The 21,033-nt window shown below is 52.6% G+C and overlaps 1 protein-coding gene across 1 annotated transcript in view; it reads left to right on the top strand.

Annotated features, from left to right (window-relative positions):
• LOC311513415 (uncharacterized protein) overlaps positions 1–21,033 on the top strand; it is a gene marked incomplete at its 5' end in the record, with an annotated part of 42,428 nt that overhangs the window by 9,942 nt on the left and 11,453 nt on the right. The window contains 12 exons of the mRNA XM_084615236.1: positions 349–513; positions 1,757–1,805; positions 2,300–2,449; positions 2,962–3,034; positions 3,838–4,032; positions 4,737–4,818; positions 5,064–5,180; positions 6,673–9,249; positions 15,843–15,973; positions 17,102–17,225; positions 18,173–18,352; positions 19,438–19,567. Coding sequence (XP_084471362.1) covers positions 349–513; positions 1,757–1,805; positions 2,300–2,449; positions 2,962–3,034; positions 3,838–4,032; positions 4,737–4,818; positions 5,064–5,180; positions 6,673–9,249; positions 15,843–15,973; positions 17,102–17,225; positions 18,173–18,352; positions 19,438–19,567 — 3,973 coding nt within the window. The remainder of the gene's footprint in view (positions 1–348; positions 514–1,756; positions 1,806–2,299; positions 2,450–2,961; positions 3,035–3,837; positions 4,033–4,736; positions 4,819–5,063; positions 5,181–6,672; positions 9,250–15,842; positions 15,974–17,101; positions 17,226–18,172; positions 18,353–19,437; positions 19,568–21,033) is intronic.

Genomic DNA, 21,033 nt, shown 5'->3' with positions numbered 1-21,033 from the left:
GCGCCTTTGAAAGAGTTGCCTTAGCAATCCAGTTGCTCTGTGTGAGAGTTTGGGTTTGCCCTGTGGCCTGTTTGCTAGATTTCCCCACTCCCTATGGTTGTGCTGTACACTACTTGGCTGCCAGCCTCCACTCCAGAAGTGGCTGCATTTCAGTGACACTGCGAGTATAACATTTGGAAAGTGCTTTGAGATCCTCATATGAAAAGTGCTAAGTAATGTGAACTGAGGGTGCTGGGGAGACTTTCCAGTGCTGACCCTCAGCTTCTGGCTGTTCCCAAGGTGGCTGGGCAGGGCTTTGGGTTGATTCCTCCCTGCATTGCTTTGTACATGTTCAATCTGTCTCAACAGGCACAAAACAAGGTGACAGGGGTTCTGGCTGCTGCGAAGGTGATTGACACGCAGAGTGAGGAGGAGCTGGAAGATTACGTGGTGGAGATAGACATCCTTGCCTGGTGCGATCACCCAAACATTGTCAAGCTGCTGGACGCACTGTACTGGGACAGCAGGCTGTGGGTGAGCTGTGGGGGCAGGTGGGCTGGCCTAACCTCCCAGTGTGGGTGATCTCAGAGCCAGGCGTTCCCTGGTGAGCCTTAGGACGAAAGCTAGAGGGGGAGGCAGACCCCACAAAGGTAACCCCAGGGCATGTGATTTAACCGGAGCCTTAACACAAAATAGATTTTTTTTAAAATTGGTCAGTTTAAAAAATAATCAGGTGACTGCCCCTTGGGCTTGAGCCGGGTGCCACCATTCCGAGCCCTGCAGGATGGGTCCCATTAGCATGAGAAACCGATGCCACGAATCAGGGATATTTTCGGTGTGATCTTGGTTATTTACCTAACACACGCCCGGAGCCTGGTTCCCTGAATACAGTGGGAACGAACAGCAGCATGCAGCTCCATTGCTCAGGAATCCCCCAGCCTGCCCCTCCCACAGTCTCTGTGCCCAAGAAGCTCCATCGCTCTGCTTCCTCTCAGGGTCACACCCATAACTCCTCCCACGCACACGCCGGCTGCACCCAGTCTCCTGCTAGCCCCTGCGTTTGCAATCGTTCTGATTGGGCTGGAAACTTCTCGCAGGAACCCAACATTGTCCAGCCGAAATGTTTCAGAGAAAGACTTTTCGTTCAAAATTGCTTATGGGGAAAATGGTGGTTTTGCCCCCAGCTGTAGTAGCAATTCAGAGGCCGCAGTGAATCATAGAATCATAGAATATCAGGGTTGGAAGGGACCCCAGAAGGTCATCTAGTCCAACCCCCTGCTCGAAGCAGGACCAATTCCCAGTTAAATCATCCCAGCCAGGGCTTTGTTAAGCCTGACCTTAAAAACCTCTAAGGAAGGAGATTCTACCACCTCCCTAGGTAATATATTATATTATAGAATATTTCTACCAGCCAGCCTCTAAGAAGGGTGGGTGCAGGAACAGGTGAGTGTGTGTGTGGGCAGGGGGAATCAGTCTTTTGGAGATGTAGGAGGGAAGTTGAGGGAAGCTTGGCCTTTGCCCCAACGTCACTGTCACAGCAGTGCAGTCAGAGCCGAGCAGCGACGGGGAATGGTTGAGGCAGGGTTTGAGAATGAGGCTGTGACGGTGATGAAGGAGGGACGAGCAGGTGGGTGAAGCTCTCTGGGTGGGAAGACCAGGGACTCCCCCTCGGTGGAGTATACAAGCCAGAGCCCCCTGCTGACGCTGCCCAGCCCCACCCCTGGCATGCTGAGACTGGAAGCTGGGCCATGAATGTGGCTCTCTGCTCTCTCCTCAGATCCTGATTGAGTTTTGCCCAGGAGGAGCAGTGGATGCAGCGATCCTGGGTAAGTAGGGGGGCGACCATATTTCCCTGTGCTGAATATGGGACACCTGGTAAAATTATTCGTATGCAAGCGAGTTCAACGGCAACCAGTCAGAACTATGCAGGACAAACGTACAAATTAACATCGGGTTGTCTGAGCCCTCGTTAAAAAGAAATACTGCGTAGATGGATTCTTTTTCTTTACCTTCTTATCTTGTCTCAGTCCCTCTTCCCCCCTTTCCCTCCCTCCCCCCCCCCGGCCATGTCTGGCTGGCTATTGAGAGCACAGGCTCTTCGGGACAGGGCCCAGCTTCGGCTCTATGGCTGTGCAATGCCCGTAGAACGGGGCCCTGAGCCCAGCTGAAGTCCCCATCCCTGGCAAGGTGCTGCCTTCGTGCCCGTACTAATTGGGCCAGCTGTAACCCCTGACCTGAACCTGTCTCCTGTCGTGCCCCATGCCCAGGGTGCTGTGGGCTTTAGCTACCACACTAACTCCCCAGGGGTGTCTGATTTCAGAGCTGGAGAAGGGTCTGACGGAGGAGCAGATCCAAGTGGCCTGTAAGCAGATCCTGCTGGCCCTGCAATATCTCCACAGCTGCAAGATCATCCATCGGGATCTGAAGGCTGGGAATGTCTTGCTGACCTTGGAAGGAGATGTCAAGCTGGGTGAGGCTCTGGGGAGAAGACAAGGGCGGGCTGAGCACGGGGTGTGCCATGGGTTCGGTAGCAGTCCAGTAGCAACCCAGGATCCTGCTCCCGGAGGCAGAGAATTAAATTGGTTAGTCTCTAAGGTGCCACAAGGCCTCCTTTTCTTTTTGCGGATGCAGACTAACACGGCTGCTACTCTGAAACTAGAAGAAGTTAAGAGCCTTCGGGTTCTACTGTATGATGCATTCCAGTGAATTATCAGCAGGCGATATAGGACGCCGCCAGCCAGGTGCACCGTATTCCCAGAGCGGCTGTAGCAGGGGTGTGTGCGAGTGTGGGGGGGTCACACCCTTGCTGGGCCGCATGCTTGGCTGACGTAACTCCACCGGCAGCCGTGAAGTGACTGAAGTCAGCAGAGTCGTGCCATGCTCCTGGGTCATGGAGTTACGCCCACAGAGAGTTCAGCCCTGGAGACAGTAACACCTCCCACTCATAGTCATCGATTGTCTTCTCTTCTCTTTATGACGTAGCTGACTTTGGAGTCTCTGCCAAAAACTCCCAAACCCTGCAGCGACGGACATCCTTCCTTGGGACACCATATTGGTATGCGCCGGCACTGCCTGGGAACAGCAGGGCATTGTGGGTAATGGACTTGGGAACAAAGTTGTTTGCTACTGGCCTTTGTCGCCTGTGGACACGGTGGCAGATCAGAAATGCTCTGTACTGTCCCTCCAGTGGTAGGCTGAGCTCCAGGGCGTTGAAAGAGGGGATACTGGAACCAATCTTTTCCATTGACATCATTTCAGCAGAAAGTGGCTTTTTGTTGAAAAGGAAAATGTAGCAGAAAAAAGGGTTTTGGATGAAAAATCAGCAGCTGAAAACATTTTGGTAAAAACTGTTGGCTTTTGGTAAAAACTTGCTGGTTAATTTTGAAAACCGCTCTTTTTTTAAAACTGAAAATGGTTTTAAAAAAAATGTTTTCTGTTTCTGAGTCTGGCTTTTCCTTGGAAATGTGAAAAGTTTCATGGGCAATTTTGACAAAACAGAAAGAACGATTTTTTTCCCATAATAAAGTCTTGGCCTTTTGACCAGCTCTGGCAGGTGCAGGATGTGATGAAATCCAGCTGCCCGAAGAGACTGGGATGGCAGATGCCCCTGTCTGCACTCTCCTCACTTTAGGAGACCCCTGGCACCCACTCATGGCACAGGTACTGTCCCCCAGCTGAGCAGGGCTGGGTGGGACTCCATGCAGAAGACATCCTCATTTTTGTGCCACTTCCAAGACAGTCTGACAGTCTCATTATTTGCTGCTCTAATGGGGCTGGTGACAGCAAATGCTCAGGGAGATGCTGATGGGGAAGCCCATCGGTAGGTCATTGTGAGCTCATCTCTCTCTCTGGGCGCAGGATGGCTCCAGAAGTGGTGCAGTGTGAGACCTCGAAGGAGAACCCCTATAACTACAAGGCTGACATCTGGTCCCTGGGGATCACCCTGATCGAGATGGCCGAGATGGAGCCCCCCTTCCACGAGCTGAACCCCATGAGGGTGCTGCTGAAAATCTCCAAGTCCCAGCCACCCACCTTGCGCTGTCCCAAGCGATGGTGAGTCCATTGACCAGGGAACCCCAACACACGTAGTGCTGAGAACCCACCGACATGGTCATGGCAGTGATTTGCAAGGGTGCCCACCTCCAGCAATTCCCAAACTGCACAGGCATGCAGCACCTCTGGGGGTGGGCACCAGCATGCAAGTGGGAGGAAGGGAAAGGTTGGCCACCAATACGGGAGTGAACCCTGACTCTTACTAAAACCACCTGGAGGCTTTTGCTGTCCATGCACGGCAGACAGGGCTCCGTTTACAAGAGGATCCGGCTGTCCGCCTGGGAAGGACAAAGGGCTGAGCCCCCCGTCTGGAGCTTTGAACCCATAGCTCCAGGGAACAGAGGTATTGCAAACCACAGCCTGGGGCTTGTTACAGCATTGCTGCTGCTCCACAGCGCAAGCCGGCAATGGGGGGGTTACCATCATCCCATGGTATAGGTGGGGCACGGAGCCAAAACAATTGCAAGGGATGTGGCCAAGGTCCCGCAGTGAATCAGTGGCAGAGCTGGGGCTAGACCCTAGGAGTTCCAGCTTCCGGGCCACCTCTTAGCCACAGTCTGGGCCTTCTTCCCATCACCTGCCTAGGCTTAAAGGGGGGTCCTGGGCCAGGCTGCCCCGGGGAGCACAGAGCTAGAAAGCAGAGCTCAGGGGCTGAGCAGCACGGAGGAGTTTTCGCCTCTTCAATCCATTGCTGTGTCCTGCAGGTCTGAGGAGTTTAAAGACTTTCTGAGAAAATCGCTGGAAAGGAATCCTGAGGTCCGGTGGTCAGCCAGCCAGCTCCTGCAGGTGAGACATGCCCCCTTGGCCGCGTCCTCCCTCACAGGGCAGGGACAGGGACTGGGGGGCAGGCGAGGGGACTTTCCCTTGCTACCTTGTGCCCCAGAACCCCTCGCTTCCCTCAGCAGTGAAACTCAAGGTTCCCACCGGCACGTGCGGTGCTCCCACCAAGAGGTGCCTTGGCCCCCCAGCCCGGCACACAGAGACTGTCTCTGTGGAGAGCTGCACCTGACGGGTCCCTTGCTTCCCCTCAGCACCCCTTCGTGGCAGAGGTGTCGGAGAAGCGGCCCCTGCGGGAGCTGATCGCGGAGGCCAGGGCAGAGGTGATGGAAGAGGTGGAAGAGGAGGAGGAGGAAGGACATGTCTCATCAGTAAGCAGCAACCGAAGCTCATTGTCATTTCCTAGAGGCCAGGCTGGCTCCCCCCAGGGGGGCCGCGCAGGAAGGGGAACATCAGCGATCATGTGGCCTGGGGCACGAGGCCGCCTGCCCCTCAAACAAGCCCGGCTGGGCCTGGCGTCATATGGGAATGGGGGCGATAGCGGGGGCGGGGCCAGGCTGGGGCCGGGCATGCTGCGTGGGGGGGGAGAGTGGGTGGGACCGGGTGTACTGCAGGGGGGTGACAGCAGGCGGGGCTGGGCATGCTGGGGGGGGGAAATGGGCAAGGCTGCGGGGGAGCAATAGTGGGCATGCTGGGGGGGGGACGTGGGCAGGACCAGATGTGCTGTGGGGGGGGCGATAGTGGGCAGGGCTGGGCATGCTGGGGGGGGAGTGGGCAGGGCTGGGCATGCTGGGGGGGAGTGGGCAGGACCAGATGTGCTGTGGGGGGGGCGATAGTGGGCAGGGCTGGGCATGCTGGGGGGGGAGTGGGCAGGGTTGGGCATGCTGGGGGAGGGACGTGGGCAGGACCAGATGTGCTGTGGGGGGGGGCGATAGTGGGCAGGGCTGGGCATGCTGGGGGGGGAGAGGGCAGGGCCGGGCATGCTGCGGGAGGGACGTGGGTGGGACCAGACCTGCTGCAGGAGGAGGAGCGAGGAAGAGGATGGGGGTGATAGCGGGTGGGTACGTTGCTGGGCAGGGAGATCCCTGAGTGAGCTGGCGCCAGCCAGGCTGTACTGGGAGAGCAGTGGGGGGTAGCGGCTGGGGCATTAGCCTGGGAATCAGGCCTCTGGGGCTCTAAGCTTAGCTCTGCCCAGGACCTGCTAGGTGACCTTGGGCAGATCCCTTCCCTGCTACCTGGCGTCTGTTTCCCTATCCACCCTTCATGTGCCTTGTGCAGTGACTGTCACTCTCTGGGGAGGGGCAACAGAGCTGGGTGTCTGCACGAGGGAATGGACCACGGCCTAAGCCAGCCTTCCCCTCTGCTTCCCCAGCCATCCAGGGGTTTCTCACCCACTTGCTATGGTGATTCATACTCAGTGGCACTGGAAAAGGGGGGGCCCTGGCCCTCCCACTTTTCACCAGCAAGCAACGGGGAGAGGGGGCAGAGTAGAGCGAGCCGGGGTGTGGTTTTGGGGGGTGGGGGGTGCAAGGGCGCGGGGGGGTTGGGCCTCAGCGCTCCCTGTGCTTGGCTGTCACCTGCTTCAGCAGGAGGGAACCTTCCATGGGCCGTGCTGTATGGACGGTCCTCAGGCGTCTCCTGCCTCCCTGCCCGGCCATTTGGGATCAGGTGACGCTCTGAGCCAGGTCCTTAGGTGTTGCAAGCTGGAACAGCTCCATTGATTTCATTGGCACCAGCTGAGCATCTGCCCCCATGGCTCCTCCGGGTTAGATAGGGGGGTTTCATGAGGTCGCGGTTTAGATTTGGGTGTTTGACAAGAAGCTGCAGCTATCTCTAACCTTTCTCTTCCTCTTGATCCAACAGCCACACCATGACCACAAAGGCTCCTTCTACAAGGCCTCCAGCAGCAGCCACCACGAGCAGGAAACGCCGTCCCAGCACAGTCAGAACCTGGATGGGAGGGAAGTGCAATCCCTCCCCACGGCAGGAGCTGGCAGGGAGATGGACATGATGGCTCAGCGAGCCAGCCACTCCGCTCCACCAGCAGAGGAGAGCAAACAGGAAGAGCAAACGGGGTCTCCTAAGAATCAGACGGGGAGCCCTCTCCCTGCTGGCCAGCCTGAGTTCCAAGGACCTGGGGTCAACACCAGTGTCCAGGGGGACTCAGTCCCCTATGGTCCCCAGATGAGGACAAAAAAAGCTTCTGATTTCCTGAAACAAATGAGGCGAAAGTCCGCGCCCATGTTTGCAGCTTCCCGGGAGCTGCGCGGCTCCATGAGGCTCCCCTCCCGAAAGCCCTCTGACGTCCTGAAGCTGATGAGACGCAGGTCGTTCTTTGGTGGGTTGAAGTCACAAGAAAATGCCAGCGAACCAGGTGGGATCAATGGAGAGCCAGTGGTGCATACAGCCAGCGGGAAAGCTCAGGGCAAGGAGCAGCTGCCTTCATGTCCTGAGCCTCAGCCATGTGTGGGACTGCCAGACACTCTGGAGGAGACAGCGCCAGATCCCTTCCGAGCAGCAGCATGCAAACCAGAAGCAGAGAAGGACTTTAAAGGGGACCATGAAAAGGAGACCAGCCCTCTAGAGAGCCAAGCCCAAGCAAGAGAACTTTGTACTGGGCTAAATCATTTAGCACCATCTAAAGATCCAACTGAAGGGCAAGAGGTGGAAGCAGAAGAAGCAGAAACTGCTGACGATCAGGCCAACTCTGTACTGGAAGAAACTCAGGCAGGTTTTAAACTCCCCGACTCAAACATAACAGACAGAGTTCCCTCCACAGAAGCAGAAAGTCAACAGGCAGCTGTAGGCCTGGAGGACAGGACCCAGACATGCCCCACTTTGCTCTCAGTGAGTAACATGGAAAACCTGTCAAATAGCGATTCTTCCAGTAATTTATTGGCTCTGCAGGAACACACAGGAGCAACTAAGTGGGACTTGTCTGAAGGCTCAGCTGCGATGGGAGAAGGACAGACCGTGGATGAGAATCCTCCCCCCAGTTCCAGGAAATGGAGGATTCCGGTTGAAAGGACAGAGGAAATACGAAGTCTAGCCAAGAAACATTACCTGGATTGTGCGTCTGTGAGCAGCCCTCTTGCAAACCTGGGCGTGAGCGAGGGCACACAACTAATAGCAGCTCTAGACCTTTGTCAGACTGGTACTAAAGTTCTGAGCATCAAAGAATCCTGGAGACAGCTCCAGCCCAAAGGTGCTGGAGTGTGTATAGATAAGGAAGCGAGAGGGGTTAGATTACAGACTGAAAATTTCTCAAATGCAGCAGAAGCACAAGAAGGTGGAAGCCCAGAGACGTCTGGAGAGGTAGCAGAGCAGACACACTGGGAAACTGAGCATGAAAGACTCCTCAAGAAATTAGAGCAGAGTGGTGAGAATTGGCAACAGGCAGAAACCGTCTCAGTAAAGAATGAAGCAGATGGAGACATGGAGAACGCAGATGAACACACGGAGGTGGGATCAGCAACCCTAGAAGAGCCGTGTTGTATGGGAGAGATTCCAGTGACTGAGAATGGAGAGAAAAATACAGCAGCCGCTCGTTCTGCTCAGGAAACAGTGGTTCCAGCCAAAGCGGAAACAGGGAAGAATGAGGAAGAAACTATAGACAACAATATAAGGGGCCATTTAAATGAAGATCAACATTGGGGGGTGGACACCTCCCCCATGGAGATCATGGGGCCAGCACATGAGGAGGCAGAAGGAGATACTGTAAACAAGGTTGTAGAGGAGCATTTAAAGGGAGACCAACATGCAGTCCTGGACACATCCAGCCAGGAGATACTGGTGCCAGCAAGAAAGGAAGCCCAGGAAGGCACTAGAGAAAATATAACATTGGGTCATTTAAATTTAGAGGATCAAAACTCAGTGGCGGATACCTCCCCGAAGGAGGGCCTCGTGCCAGATAAAGCACACACAGGGGAGAAAGTGGAAGACAGTGCAGACAGTCCTAGGGGTGGCCCGTTAAATGCTGTTGAGGACAAAGACCGTAAAGCTAGGGGAGATGGAAATGGTAGAGAAACAGCAAAGGAAGAGAGACATCCACCCGGAGAAAGTCTGGCAGAGGCTGCTCCGGATCCAGAAGGGGCCTCGGGGGATGGAGCTGGAAGAGAAGAGAGAAGTGCCCCCCTGGGGAACGGAGCAGGGCTGGAAGCCCAGGGGGCATCTATTGGGCACCCAAAGGTAAGGAAAATCGTGAGCTTTGCTGAGGCATCCCTGGGCTGCCCCGCCTCCCTGAAACAGACAGCTAATGGAGGAGCAATGAGAGATGGAAAAGATCCCAGTGGTGAGGGAGATTCAACCTTAAACGATGGTTTAATGCACGACCAAGAAGAAGAGATGCTGACGTCACCGGGCAATACAGAGTCTGACATGCACCGCCACCGTCCTTCTGCAAGGCTGCAGACCCCGTGCTGCACGCAAGACGTCACACAGGTAGGCTGGCATGACACGTGAGACTAGAATGCTTTGAATGGGGGGCGGGATGCCAGGGTCTGGGGCATGGGGCCTTTTGTCTCTAGGGCTGTCTCTGGGCCTAGCTGGGAGGCTATTGTGGGCTGACTTGAGGTTCTTAGTCCTGTGGCCATACCCAAAAACCCCTCCTACTCCCCTGGCCCCACACAGACTGGCTCCCTGGAATGGAGAAGGACTGAGCTGACTGAATCCTGAGGGAGGTCCCTTTAGATCAGGCCTGAGGCACAGCCATGGGGAAAGGGGAAGATACTTTTTCTGCCAGGCCTACAAACAGGACTTCATCTTCCCCGGGGTCTCCCCCTGGCAACTCTGAGGAGCACCATTTTGAGCATTTTGAGCCCCGAGGCTGTATAAAATCCATGCTTTGTGGATGGTCTGCGGCAGGCAGGCAGTGCAGAATGGTCCAGGAGCACAGTGCTGTCTGGTTTGTCTCACAGCACATCCATGGTTAACTGCTGCTTTGTCTGGAGGATGTAACAAACCAGAGAAACCACAGACTGTTTCAAGCAGAAACAGATTAAACTGTTAGCACCGAATCCTAATGCCCTTTTTCTCTGTCTGTGCTCAGCGGGACAGATCCTCAACGTTTGTAGTGCGACAAAGGGCCCAGGACAATTTACACCAGCAGAGGATCTGTTCCAGTATCTGTGGCTGGCTTCACTGGGCGCTTTGCCTGAGCAAGGGCTGAGCATGGACTTGGGGAATTAGCCCAGTGACCTCAGTGAGAGTTGGCATGTGACCCTCCGGATTTGATCCATAAGAAAATGACAATTATGCAAATACACCAGACCCTCGCTAGAACGCGGGATTTGGGATCCATGTGCGGTACCGCGTTAACGCGGGGACCCCGTTAAAATGAATTCCAATTAAAGTCATTAAATTTGGGATTCATGGCCGCGACCACGTTATATGCGAATTCGCGCCATATAGACGCGTGTTCTAGCGAGGGTCCGGTGTACGTTATCCAGGGAACTGGCATGTTGGGGTCTCTGGTGCCAGGCTCTGCACTGGTGGTTTGTCACGATAGCTGCTAATCGACAGCTCTTCCTCACCCAGTGCCGGCTGTGAGGAACAAGACCCGCTCAGAGCAGGATAGCCTCACTAAGGTTTGGTCCGGGTTCCCTTTCCCTGTGCCAGCAAAGTGTATGTCAGTTCCCATTCCCTGTGCCAGGAGATGTCAATTCCGCCCTTTCTGCACAGAGGTCCTGCCCTGATGCCCATTTTCTAGGCTCTTCCGAAAATTGTCAGCAACGGCCACACACATGCCGATTGCTCTGTTTGCCAACCAGACGCTTTAACTGATCGCCCCGCTACAATTCGTTGCGTGAACCCAGCTCCTTGCTTTCATGCTTGGTCCTATTCAGAGTGACCCAGAGCTGGGCAAACCTTCCAGAGGGCCAAACCCTGACAGCCTCCGCTCCTGCTCTTGCTCTGTCAGGATATCACAGCTACAGAGGCAGGAAGCAGTAGTAGTGACCCAAGAAATGGAAGAGACAATGAAGATGACTGGATAGGGAAGTTGCGGGATGTACATTATCCTGGAGCAGGTACCTGAAAAGAGCTTTGTTTGTGTGGGGTGCTGCTGACAGATGTGATGGAAGAGAGGGTCCAAGGTCTGGAGATGCAGGTAGAAACTGTGGTTGAATTTCAAAGGGGATTTGCATGGATGAAGAAGGGAAGGCAAGAGGAGGCTGAAGGGAAAACTCTAAGACTTGGAGATGCAAGCTGGACTGGAGAACTGTGAGGGTAAAAGGGGCCAGTGGAAGCATGTGATTATGAGAACAAGCCAAGGAAACAACTGGTGAGTGAAGGAGAAATAGAGCTGAGGAAAAGGTTTGTGGAGTTGGAAAGTGAAGGGGCATGGCAGAGAAGGCGAGAGGGCCAGGAAGAAGAGAAGAGCAGCTAGTCACTTACAAGAAGAGGGGAAAAGTCAATGAAGATAGCTGGATTTCGGAGCCCCAGGAGCACAGATGATGATTCGCAGAAGATTGCAAGTGAGAGCAAAGGACAAAAGGCAGGCTGAAAGAACAGAAAGCTGGAGAATGGCACCAACACCAGGAAGAGGAAGGTCTATTAGATTGGGGACTCCCTACCAAGAAGAACAGACAGGCATGTCACCAGAGTTGATCCAGAGAACAGAAGGTTGTGCTGTCTGCCCGGAGCTAAGATACGGGATGTGGACCTGTGGCCAAAGAGGATCCTAATGTGAACAGGAAAGAATCCACTGACTGTCCTTCATGTGGGAACAAATGACACAGACACTTAAGGAAATGGAGGCTTAGGTGATCTTCAGTGGGATTGTACCTGCCCCAGAAGAGGAGAGTGAAGGTGAGACAAGATGATGATGATCAACAGATGCTCAGGCATCTGGAGGGCTTTGGGATGTTCAACCGCTGGGAGGCATTCACTGACAGAGGACTGTTCTCCTGGAACGGGCTCCACCTGAGTAGGGATGAAGATAGACTTCTGGGATGGAGGTTGACACAACTGATTAAAAGAGCTTTAAACTAGGAATTTGGGGGAGATGGTTGGGAGATGCTCATGTAATCTCAACACCTGATCCAAATATTGAGCGGGAGGAAAATCAAGTAACAGAGGATACAGCAATGGAGAAAGGAATACCAAAGGGCAAGAGAGTGGACATCAAGAGGAAAGACAGCGCTGATTCCAATGGCACTAAATCAGGTGGGCAATATCGGCGATGATCCGGTGAGGAATTTGGGCAAAGCTGAGAAGAAACAACGAAGATAACTGTACACCCGTGCAAGGAGCCTGGGTAACAAAATGGAGGAAGTAGAGCTACTGGTCGAGGAAGGTGAAACCAGACGTGAGAGGGATTATTATCCCTCTATTGTTTCTATAGAAACATGGTGGGATAGTTGTCATGGCTGGAGCACATGGTTTGAAGGGTATGTGCTATTCAGGAAAGACAGAAATAAAGATAGAGGGCTGCAGTAGCATTGTATATTAATGACAAGGTAGATTGTAAAGAAATTAGAAGTGATGAAATGGATAAAACAGAATCTATTTAGGTAAAAACACTTTGGGGAAGAAAGGTACCAGAGGCTCCACTGGGATAATGCTTGGGGTGTGAAACAGACTCCCAGGATCCGATCTGGATAGGGATAGAAATCTCTTTTATTTTTCATGAAATACTGGGAATTGTGTGGTTATGGGAGACTTTAACTTCCCAGATATAGATTCGAGGAGAAGTGCTACTAATAACCAGAGGGTCTAGGTTTTCCTGGATGTGACAGCTGACAGATTCTTCACCCAATAATCACTGAACCTACAAGAGGTGAGGCCATTTTAGATTTGATATGGTTGAGTAGAGAGGAGCTCATATTGGAAAAACCTGGCAAGCCCACCCACTGCTAAAGGTCCCTTCCCCAGCCTAACGGGTGGGACCACTGGACACAGGGACCAACTGATTGCGGGGGACAACTAATGAAAAACAGGGATCAGAGTGAAGGTCAGAGGTTCAAAACGAGGATACCGGATGGGGACACCAAGCAGAAAACCCCGGACAGCGCCCACTGCTCCTCTAAGCTGTTGAGGGAGCCAGCAGATGCTGCCCCGTGGAACTCTGCCCGGATGCGTGAAACTAGGGAGGAACGGAAATAGGCCCCGCAGTCGCAGAGCACCCCCTCATCCTACATCCTGGTATTGTAGATGGAGACTTTGGCCAGAGCCAGGAGGAGGTTGGCAAGGAGGTCTCACGACTTCGTGGGGCCAGAGAGGAGCTGGTTGTAGGGGACAACCTTGGTTGGAGTGATCACGAGCTAATTCAGTTTAAACTAAATGGAAGGATAAACACACATCGATCTGCAACTAGGGGCCTTGATTTCCAAAGGGCAAATCTGAAAACACGAAGGGAATTAGTTAGAGAAGCAGGCTGGACTGAAAAACTCAAGGATCTGAATATGAAGGAGACTTGGAATTACTTTAAATCAAAGTTGCAGAAGCTCTCTGAAGCCTGCATCCCAAGCAAGTGGAAACAATTCATAGCGAAGGGATACAGACCAAGCTGGCTGAACAAGCATCTCAAACAGGTGATTAAGAGAATGCAGAAAGCCTATAAGGAATGGAAGAAGGGATGGATCAGCAAGGAAAGCTACCACTCGGAGGTTCGAAAGTGTAGGGATAAAGTGAGAACTGCCAAGAGCCAAGCAGAGTTGGACCTAGCAAAGGGAATTAAAACCAATAGTGAAAGATTCTATAGCTGTATAAATAAAAAGAAACAAGGAAAGAAGAAGTGGGACCTCTAAACACTGAGGATGGGGCGGAGATTAAAGATAATCTAGGCCGGGCCCAACACCTACACAAATACTTTGCCTCAGTTTTCAATTAGGATAATGAAGATTTTAGGGGTAGTGGCAGGTAGCTAATGGAAATGAGGATATGGAAGTAGAAATTACCGCATGCAAGGTGGAAGTCAAACTCAAACATCTTAACAGGATCAAATCGGGGGTTCCAGATAATCTCCATCGAAGAATATTAAAGGAACCAGCACATGAAATTGCAAGCCCAATAGCAAGGATTTTTAATGAATCTGTAAACTCGGGAGGTCATACCCTATGACTGGAGAATTGCCAATATAGTGCCTATTTTTAAGAAAGGGGGGAAAAGTATTCCAGGAAACTATAAGCCTGTTAGTTTGACCTCAGTTGTATGCAAGGTCTTAGAACAAATTTGAAAGAGAAAGAAAGTAGGTAAGGACATACTGGTAAATGGTAATTGGGATAAAATACAACATGGTTTTACAAAAGGTAGAGTGTGCCGATCTCCTTCTTTGAGATGGTAACTGATATTTTAGCCAAACGAAAGGCAGTGGATCTAATCTGACTGGATTTCAGTGTGGCATGTGATACAGTTCCACGTGGGAAATTATTAGTTAAATTGGAGAAGATGAGGATTAATACAAGAGTTGAAAGGTGGGTAAGGAACTGCTTAAAGGGGAGACTACAGTGGATCATACTGAATGGTGAACTGTCAGGCTTGAGGGAGGTTCCTCAGGGATTGGTCTTGGGACCAATCTTATTTAACATTTTCATTCATGAATTTAGCTCAAAAAGTGGGAGTGTGCTAATAAAATTTGCAGATGACACAAAGTTGGGAGGTATTGCCAATCCAGAGGAGGACCAGAATATCATACAAGAAGATCTGGATGACCTAGAAAACTGACGTAATAGAAATGGGATGAAATTTAATAGTGCACAGTGAAAGGTCATGCACTTAGGGACTAACAACAAGAATTTTTGCTATAAACTGGGGACGTATCAGTTAGAAGTGACAGAGGAGAAAGACCTGGGTCTATTGGTCGATCGCAGGATGACTATGAGTTGCCAATGTGATGTAGTCATGAGAGACTAATTCAGTCCTAGGTTGCATCAGGCGAGGTATTTCCTGTAGAGACAGGGAAGTGTTAGTACCATTATACAAGGCCTTGGTGAAGCCTCATCTGGGTGCAGTTCTGCTCTCTCATGTTTAAGAAAGATGAATTCAAACTGGAACGGGTGCAGAGAAAGGCGACTAGGATGATCTGAGGAATGGAAAATCTACCTTATGAGAGGGGACTCAAAGAGCTTGGTTTGTTTAGCCTAACCAAAAGAAGGCTGAAGGGAGATATAATTGCTCTCTATAAATACATCAGAGGGATAAATACCAGTGCAGGAGAGGTGTTATTTAAGTTAAGGGCCAATGTTGGCACAAGAGCAAATGGCTATAAACTGGCCATCAACAAGTTTAGGCTTGAAATTAGATGAAGGTTTCTAACCATCAGAGGAGTGAAGTTCTGGAACAGTCTCCCAAGGGGAGCAGTGGAGGCAAAAACCCTAACTGGCTTCGAGACTGAGTTTGATAAGCGTATGGAGGGGATGGGATGGTATTACTGCCTACAATGGCATGTAGCCGATCTGCAACTGCTCGCAGAAAATATCTCCAAAGGCTGGAGATGGGACACTAGACCTTTTCCAGGTATCTGCTGGGTGAGTCTTGCCCACATGTTCAGGGTCTAACTGGTTACCATATTTGGGGTCAGAATGCCAATCTGACTTGAAGGAAAATTCCTAAGACCCTGAAGTTTTTTCGCCTTCCTCTGAAGCGTGGAGCACGGGTCACTTGCAGGTTTAAACTAGTGTAAATGGTGGATTCTCTGTACCTTGAAGCCTGTAAAGCGTGATTTGAGGACCTCAGTAACTCAGCCAGAGGGGAGGGGTCTATTACAGGAATGGGTGGGTGAGGTTCTGTGGCCTGTGATGTACAGGAGGTCAGACTAGATGATCACGATGGCCCCTTCTGGCCTTAAAGTCTATGAGTTTTTATTTTACTCAGTCCTTGCTCAGGCTGTGACTTGGCTTCGCTGGGAGTTCCCCTGAGTAAGAACAGAGCATGTGCCTGTGTTAATTCTCCCTGGGCTGAAAGAAACATAAGCAAGTGGAATTATGTGGTGGAGGTTCAAGCTGCCTCCATATCAGCTGTTTTGTCGGGTTTATCTCTTTGAATGAGAGGATTCTAGGCTTGTTGTGAGCATAACCCCCTGTCTGTGGTCTCAGGAGGCTGTCTCCCTAAGAAGAACAGTGAGGAAAACCAGGAAGTTTGTTGTGGATGGGAAGGAGGTCAGCGTGACAACCTCAAAGACCATCGGTGAGGTGGATACAAAGGGCGAGAAGATGCGCTCAGCTCGGTAAGGGGCACTTGGCTGACTGGGAGGGGATATAGCCGAAGGATTACAGCGGGGGCTCTCAGGGTGGGGGCTGAGAGCATCCTGCCCTTCCCATATTGTTAAATAGGAGATGGGAAGGGCAAGTCATGATGCAGAAAAGGGAACATCACCTGGGCAGGGTGAGAAGCACGGGACTTAGAGCATGAGAGGGGAGGGTGAGATTCTGCTCCCAACTCTGCCACTGACTGACTGAGCAAGTGATCTTCTGTTTTCATAGAATATCAGGGTTGGAAGGGACCTCAGGAAGTCATCTTGTCCAACCCCCTGCTCCAAGCAGGACCAATCCCCAATTTTTGCCCCAGATCCCTAAATGGGCCCCCTCAAGGATTGAGCTCACAACCCTGGGTTTAAGCAAGCCAATGCTCAAACCATTGAGCTGTCCCTCCCACTAATGCACCCCCATCTGGCAACAGCGTGTGCTGGGGTGTGGTCTCAGAGGGACGTTTGCAGACAGCACAGAGTCTGGGAGGGACGTCTGCAGACAGCGCGCGGTGGGTCTGGGAGGGACGTCTGCAGACAGCATGCTGGAGTTTGGGAGGGACGTCTCTGTACAAATGTTGGACATTGTTTGTTGTTATGGGCAGTAGCTCATCATAAGTAAAGGATAGTGTGCGCAGGATCGTCTCTAATCCTCATGCATGTTCGCATTTATTGCATCCCAGTTACTGAAGACGCTGGTGTTACTCCAGGGATGAATTTGGTCTACAGGTTTCACACCTTTTTCTATAGCCCCATTTATACTCAGGGTGGCAGCCACCCTGCCAATCTGCAGCTCCAGTGGGAAGAGGCAGGAAACCTTCCAAACACAGGGGATTTCTGTATCTGCGCAGGGCTAGATTCTCTAGTGGCACTACTCCATTGACATCAGTTGAGTTTGCAAACTTGTGAGCTGGCTTCCCTGTGAAATTGTCAGTGATCCTCTTGTGGCTAGAGCCAGAACTGGGCCAGTCTCACCTGAGGAGACAAATAAAAACCATTCAGGGTCAGGTTTGGTTCTGAAAATGGCTGAAGTTTCAGGAGGTTGCTTATTGCTTGCCAACGCATCTCCCCACCATTGCCATTTCTGTGGGTCTGTCTCCCTGTCGCCAGGCGCCAGGAGCTGCATGAACTCCGCCTTCTCCAGAAGGAAGAGCAGCGAGCCCAGAGCCAGCTGGAGCAGAAGCTCCATCAGCAGCGGGAGCAGATGTTCCGCCACATTGAGCAGGAAATGACGGTAACCACAAACAGCCCTTCCTTAGCTGCTGTCAGCTCGGGCCCTGTGAGCGGCGCTGCCAGGCTGGCAGGCCCACGGCCCCTGGTGCAGGGTGCGACTGCTCTCATCTCCATGGCATAGTCATATGCAGTTCAGAGTTTGGAGAACTGAAAATCATCACAGGCCTCGATCCCCCCTGTTCCCAGCTCCCAATCCAGCACCGCTCCAGACCACACATGGGACATGCTTAGGGTGGCCATACTTCCCGAAGGGAAAACAGGACCACGTATGGGGCTAGCCCAAGGCCCCTTCCCCCACCCCCGGTGCAGGGCTAGGCTGAGCCACTCGCCCAAGCCCCCTGGCCCGAGCTGCTCGTCCAAGCCCCCCTCCCCATGCGGGGCCGGTGTTGCTGGTCGCCTGAGTCCCCCTCCCTGCGTGGGGCTGGCCCGAGCCCTGCCCCCCCTCCCTGCACAGGGCTGGCATCATTTCTCGCTCGAGCCCTGCTTGCCCCCGGCCCAAGCCCTGCCTCCCCCATGCCCCGTGTGGGGCTGGCATCGCCCTCCCCCCTGCACATTCCTCTGCACCCCATGTTTTTGACAAAGGTGGGTATTTGTCCCATTTGATCTTGTTCGGTCCAGTGGGCAAGAGCAAACGGGACACACGCCCTCCTTGGCCAAAACCGTTGGGCTGGCCGGCACAGGGCTGTGCTCTGCGCAGTGCTCACCGTCCCGCTGGAGACATGCACTGGCTTGTGTCCCCAGCATTGTGTGGCTGCCCAGCTCCTCCAGGACACCCCGTGTGGCAGAAGCACAGAAGTGGGGCCAGGTGCTAGCCTAGAAACTGCAATCCCTGCAATGTAGAGAGGCTGACGCTGTCTGGGGCTCGGCCCTTCTTATCTTCCCCTATATTGTTTGGTTCGGTGAGTGGGAGGAAAAGGCACGTAAGCTTCCTGCTCTGCACACGCACAGAGTAAGAAGCAGTATTATGATCGCGAGGTGGAGAGCCTGGAGCGGCACCATCGGCAGGCCCAGGAGCGCCAGGAGCACGAGTTCACCGCCAGGCTACGCGATGAGGCCAAGCGGCTGAAAGCCCTGCAGGAGAAGGACTACGGCAAGAAGCTGTCGACCTTTAGGGGCAACAGGAGAGAGGTACCCCACGTGCGGAGACCCAGACCCACAGAACCTACTGCTCCCATGCCAGTGGGGCCTTGATCTCACCCCCACCCCGAGCCAATGGGAACTAGGGATCCTCCCCCTCCCCCAAGCCAATGGGAGCTCAGGATCCTTGCCCCCGAGCCAGGGGGACCTAGGGAAGTGACAGACCCCCCAGAATCTGATAGAGACCTCTTTAATATTTTTAATTAAATAAATACCAATGAGCCAATGGGACCTAGAGATCTTTTTCCCGTCCCCTTCTCCTCCCCACTGAGCCAATGGGAACTACGGGTCTTTTGTCTGAAGCAATGACATCCAAGAATCCTGCTGCTGCATCCTTCCTACTTAGCCAATCACATCTATGCATTTCTCGCTTAGCCAATAGGATCCAAGGATCCCTTTCCCGGACTATAAGAATCCTGGTCACTGAGCCTATGACATCTAAGCTCAGGTGGCAAGTTTTCCCTGCACCTACCGCTGGGATTACTTTCATGCTGTGGGTCCCTCTGGGTCCCATGATGGTCCTGGTATTGCTGTTCCAGCACGAAGGCAGGATTTATAATGACTGGAGCCCAGAGGGCAGAGATCCCAGCCTAGGCCTGCGCTGTTCTCGTTTAGCTGCAAAGCTGGGATTTTCCATAAGGCGGAAGAGGGGTACTGCAGCCCCTTCGGCCCGTGGAAAAGCCCCAGCCTCAGGACATGAGCTCCATTGCATAGACACTGTAACAGCAAACCTGAGCTAGCCTCCGTCCGAACAGGCTTTCTTCTAATGTTTAGTCAATATCCACATCTAGATGCCAGCTAGCAAGGAGTGTGTGGAACACCCTCCCTCACCTGGGCCTGAGGCAGGAATTGCTGTGTGAAATTCCTTGCCCTGCTGATGCAGGCGGTCAGAGCCAATGAGCCCCACTAGCCCTATGGGTACTGACCCCCAGGCACTTGAGATAAGCAGGCCAATAACCGGGGGCAGCGCAGCTGATCTGGGGAATCTGCACTAGCCAGCTGATGAGTTAATAGGATGCGATAGTTTTAAGAATCTGGCTGCTCTGGGGCCAGACCCATACGTTTCCCTCTGGCAGGAGCAGAGATTTCTGCAGCAGCAGCAGGAGGAGCTAAACCTGGCCTTGCAGAAAGTCGTCCAGGAGCACAAGAAGAAAGTGACCTCTATCGAGTGGGAGTGCGTCAGCAAGATCCACAGCCTCAGGAGAGGTAGAGCTGAGCTCTGGGAGGGATAAGGGCTGAGATGCAGAGATCAGAGAAGTGTCTGGCTGGAAGGGACCTCGGGATGTCATCAAGTCCAGGCCCCTGTGCTGGGGCAGGACCAAGTAAACCTAGACCAGGGATTGGCAACCTTCGGCACGCGGTCCATCAGGGTAATCCGCTGACAGGCCGTGAGACATTTTGTTTAAGTTGACTGTCCGCGGGCATGGCCGCCCGCAGCTCCCAGTGGCTGAAGTTCGCTGTTCCCGGCCAATGAGAGCCGCGGGACGTGGTGGCCAGCATGTCCCTGTGGCCTGCACCGCTTCCCACATTATTCCTGAAGTGCAGCACCCAAAATTGAACACAGTACTCCAGCTGAGGCCTCACCAATGGCAAATAGAGCGGGACAGTTACCTCCCATGTCTTACATACGATGCTCGAGTAGGATTCTCGCTTAGGGTCCGAGAGGTCCCGGGTTCATATCCCGGACAAGCCCTCCATGAGGATGTGTTTCGGGGGGAGGGATAACTCAGTGGTTTGAGCATTGGCCTGCTAAACCCAGGTTTGTGAGCTCAATCCTTGAGGGGGCCATTTAGGGATCTGAGGCAAAAATTGGGGTTGGTCCTGCTTTGAGCGCAGGGGGTTGGACTAGATGACCTCCTGAGGTCCCTTCCAACCCTGATATTCTATGATTCTCCTGTTAATACACCCCAGAATGATAGTAGCCTTTTTCACAGCTACATCACATTGCTGACCTATATTGGGTTTCTGATCCACGACAACCCCCCAGATCCTTTTCAGCGCTATGACGGCCTAGCCAGTTTGTCCCCATTTTGTAGGTGTGCATTTGATTTTTCTTCCTCCGTGAATTTTGCCCTTCACTGTATTGAATTTCATCTGGTTGATTTCAGACCAATTCTCCAATTTGTCAAGGTCATTTTGAATTCTAATCCTGTCCCCCAAAGTGCCAGCGACTCCTCCCAGCTTGGGGTCATCTGCAATTTTTATAAGCGTACTTTCCTCTCCATTAATGAAGATATTGAATAGCACCGGACCTCGGACTGACTCCTGCAGGACTTCACTAGATACATAAGAATGGCTATTCTGGGTTAGACCAAAGGTCCATCTAGCCCTGTGTCCTGTCTTCTGACAGTGGCCAATGCTAGGTGCCCCAGAGGGAATGAACAGAACAGGGACTCATCAAGTGATCCATCCCCTGTCGCCCATTCCCAGCTTCTGGCAAACAGAGGCTCGGGACACCATCCCTGCCCATCCTAACTAATAGCCATTGATGGACCTATCCACCATGAACTTATCTAGTTCTTTTTTTAACCCTGTTATAGTTTTGGCCTTCACAACATCCTCTGGCAGAGTTCCACAGGTTGACTGTGTTGTGTGGAAAAATACTTCCTTCTGTTTGTTTTAAATCTGCTGCCTATTAATTTCATTTGGTGACCCATAGTTCTTGTGTATTA

Source organism: Lepidochelys olivacea (assembly GCF_965140295.1).
Source record: "Lepidochelys olivacea isolate rLepOli2 genome assembly, chromosome: 26".
Lineage (NCBI taxonomy): Eukaryota > Metazoa > Chordata > Testudines > Cheloniidae > Lepidochelys > Lepidochelys olivacea.
This window is presented reverse-complemented; position numbering and strand designations above follow the sequence as displayed.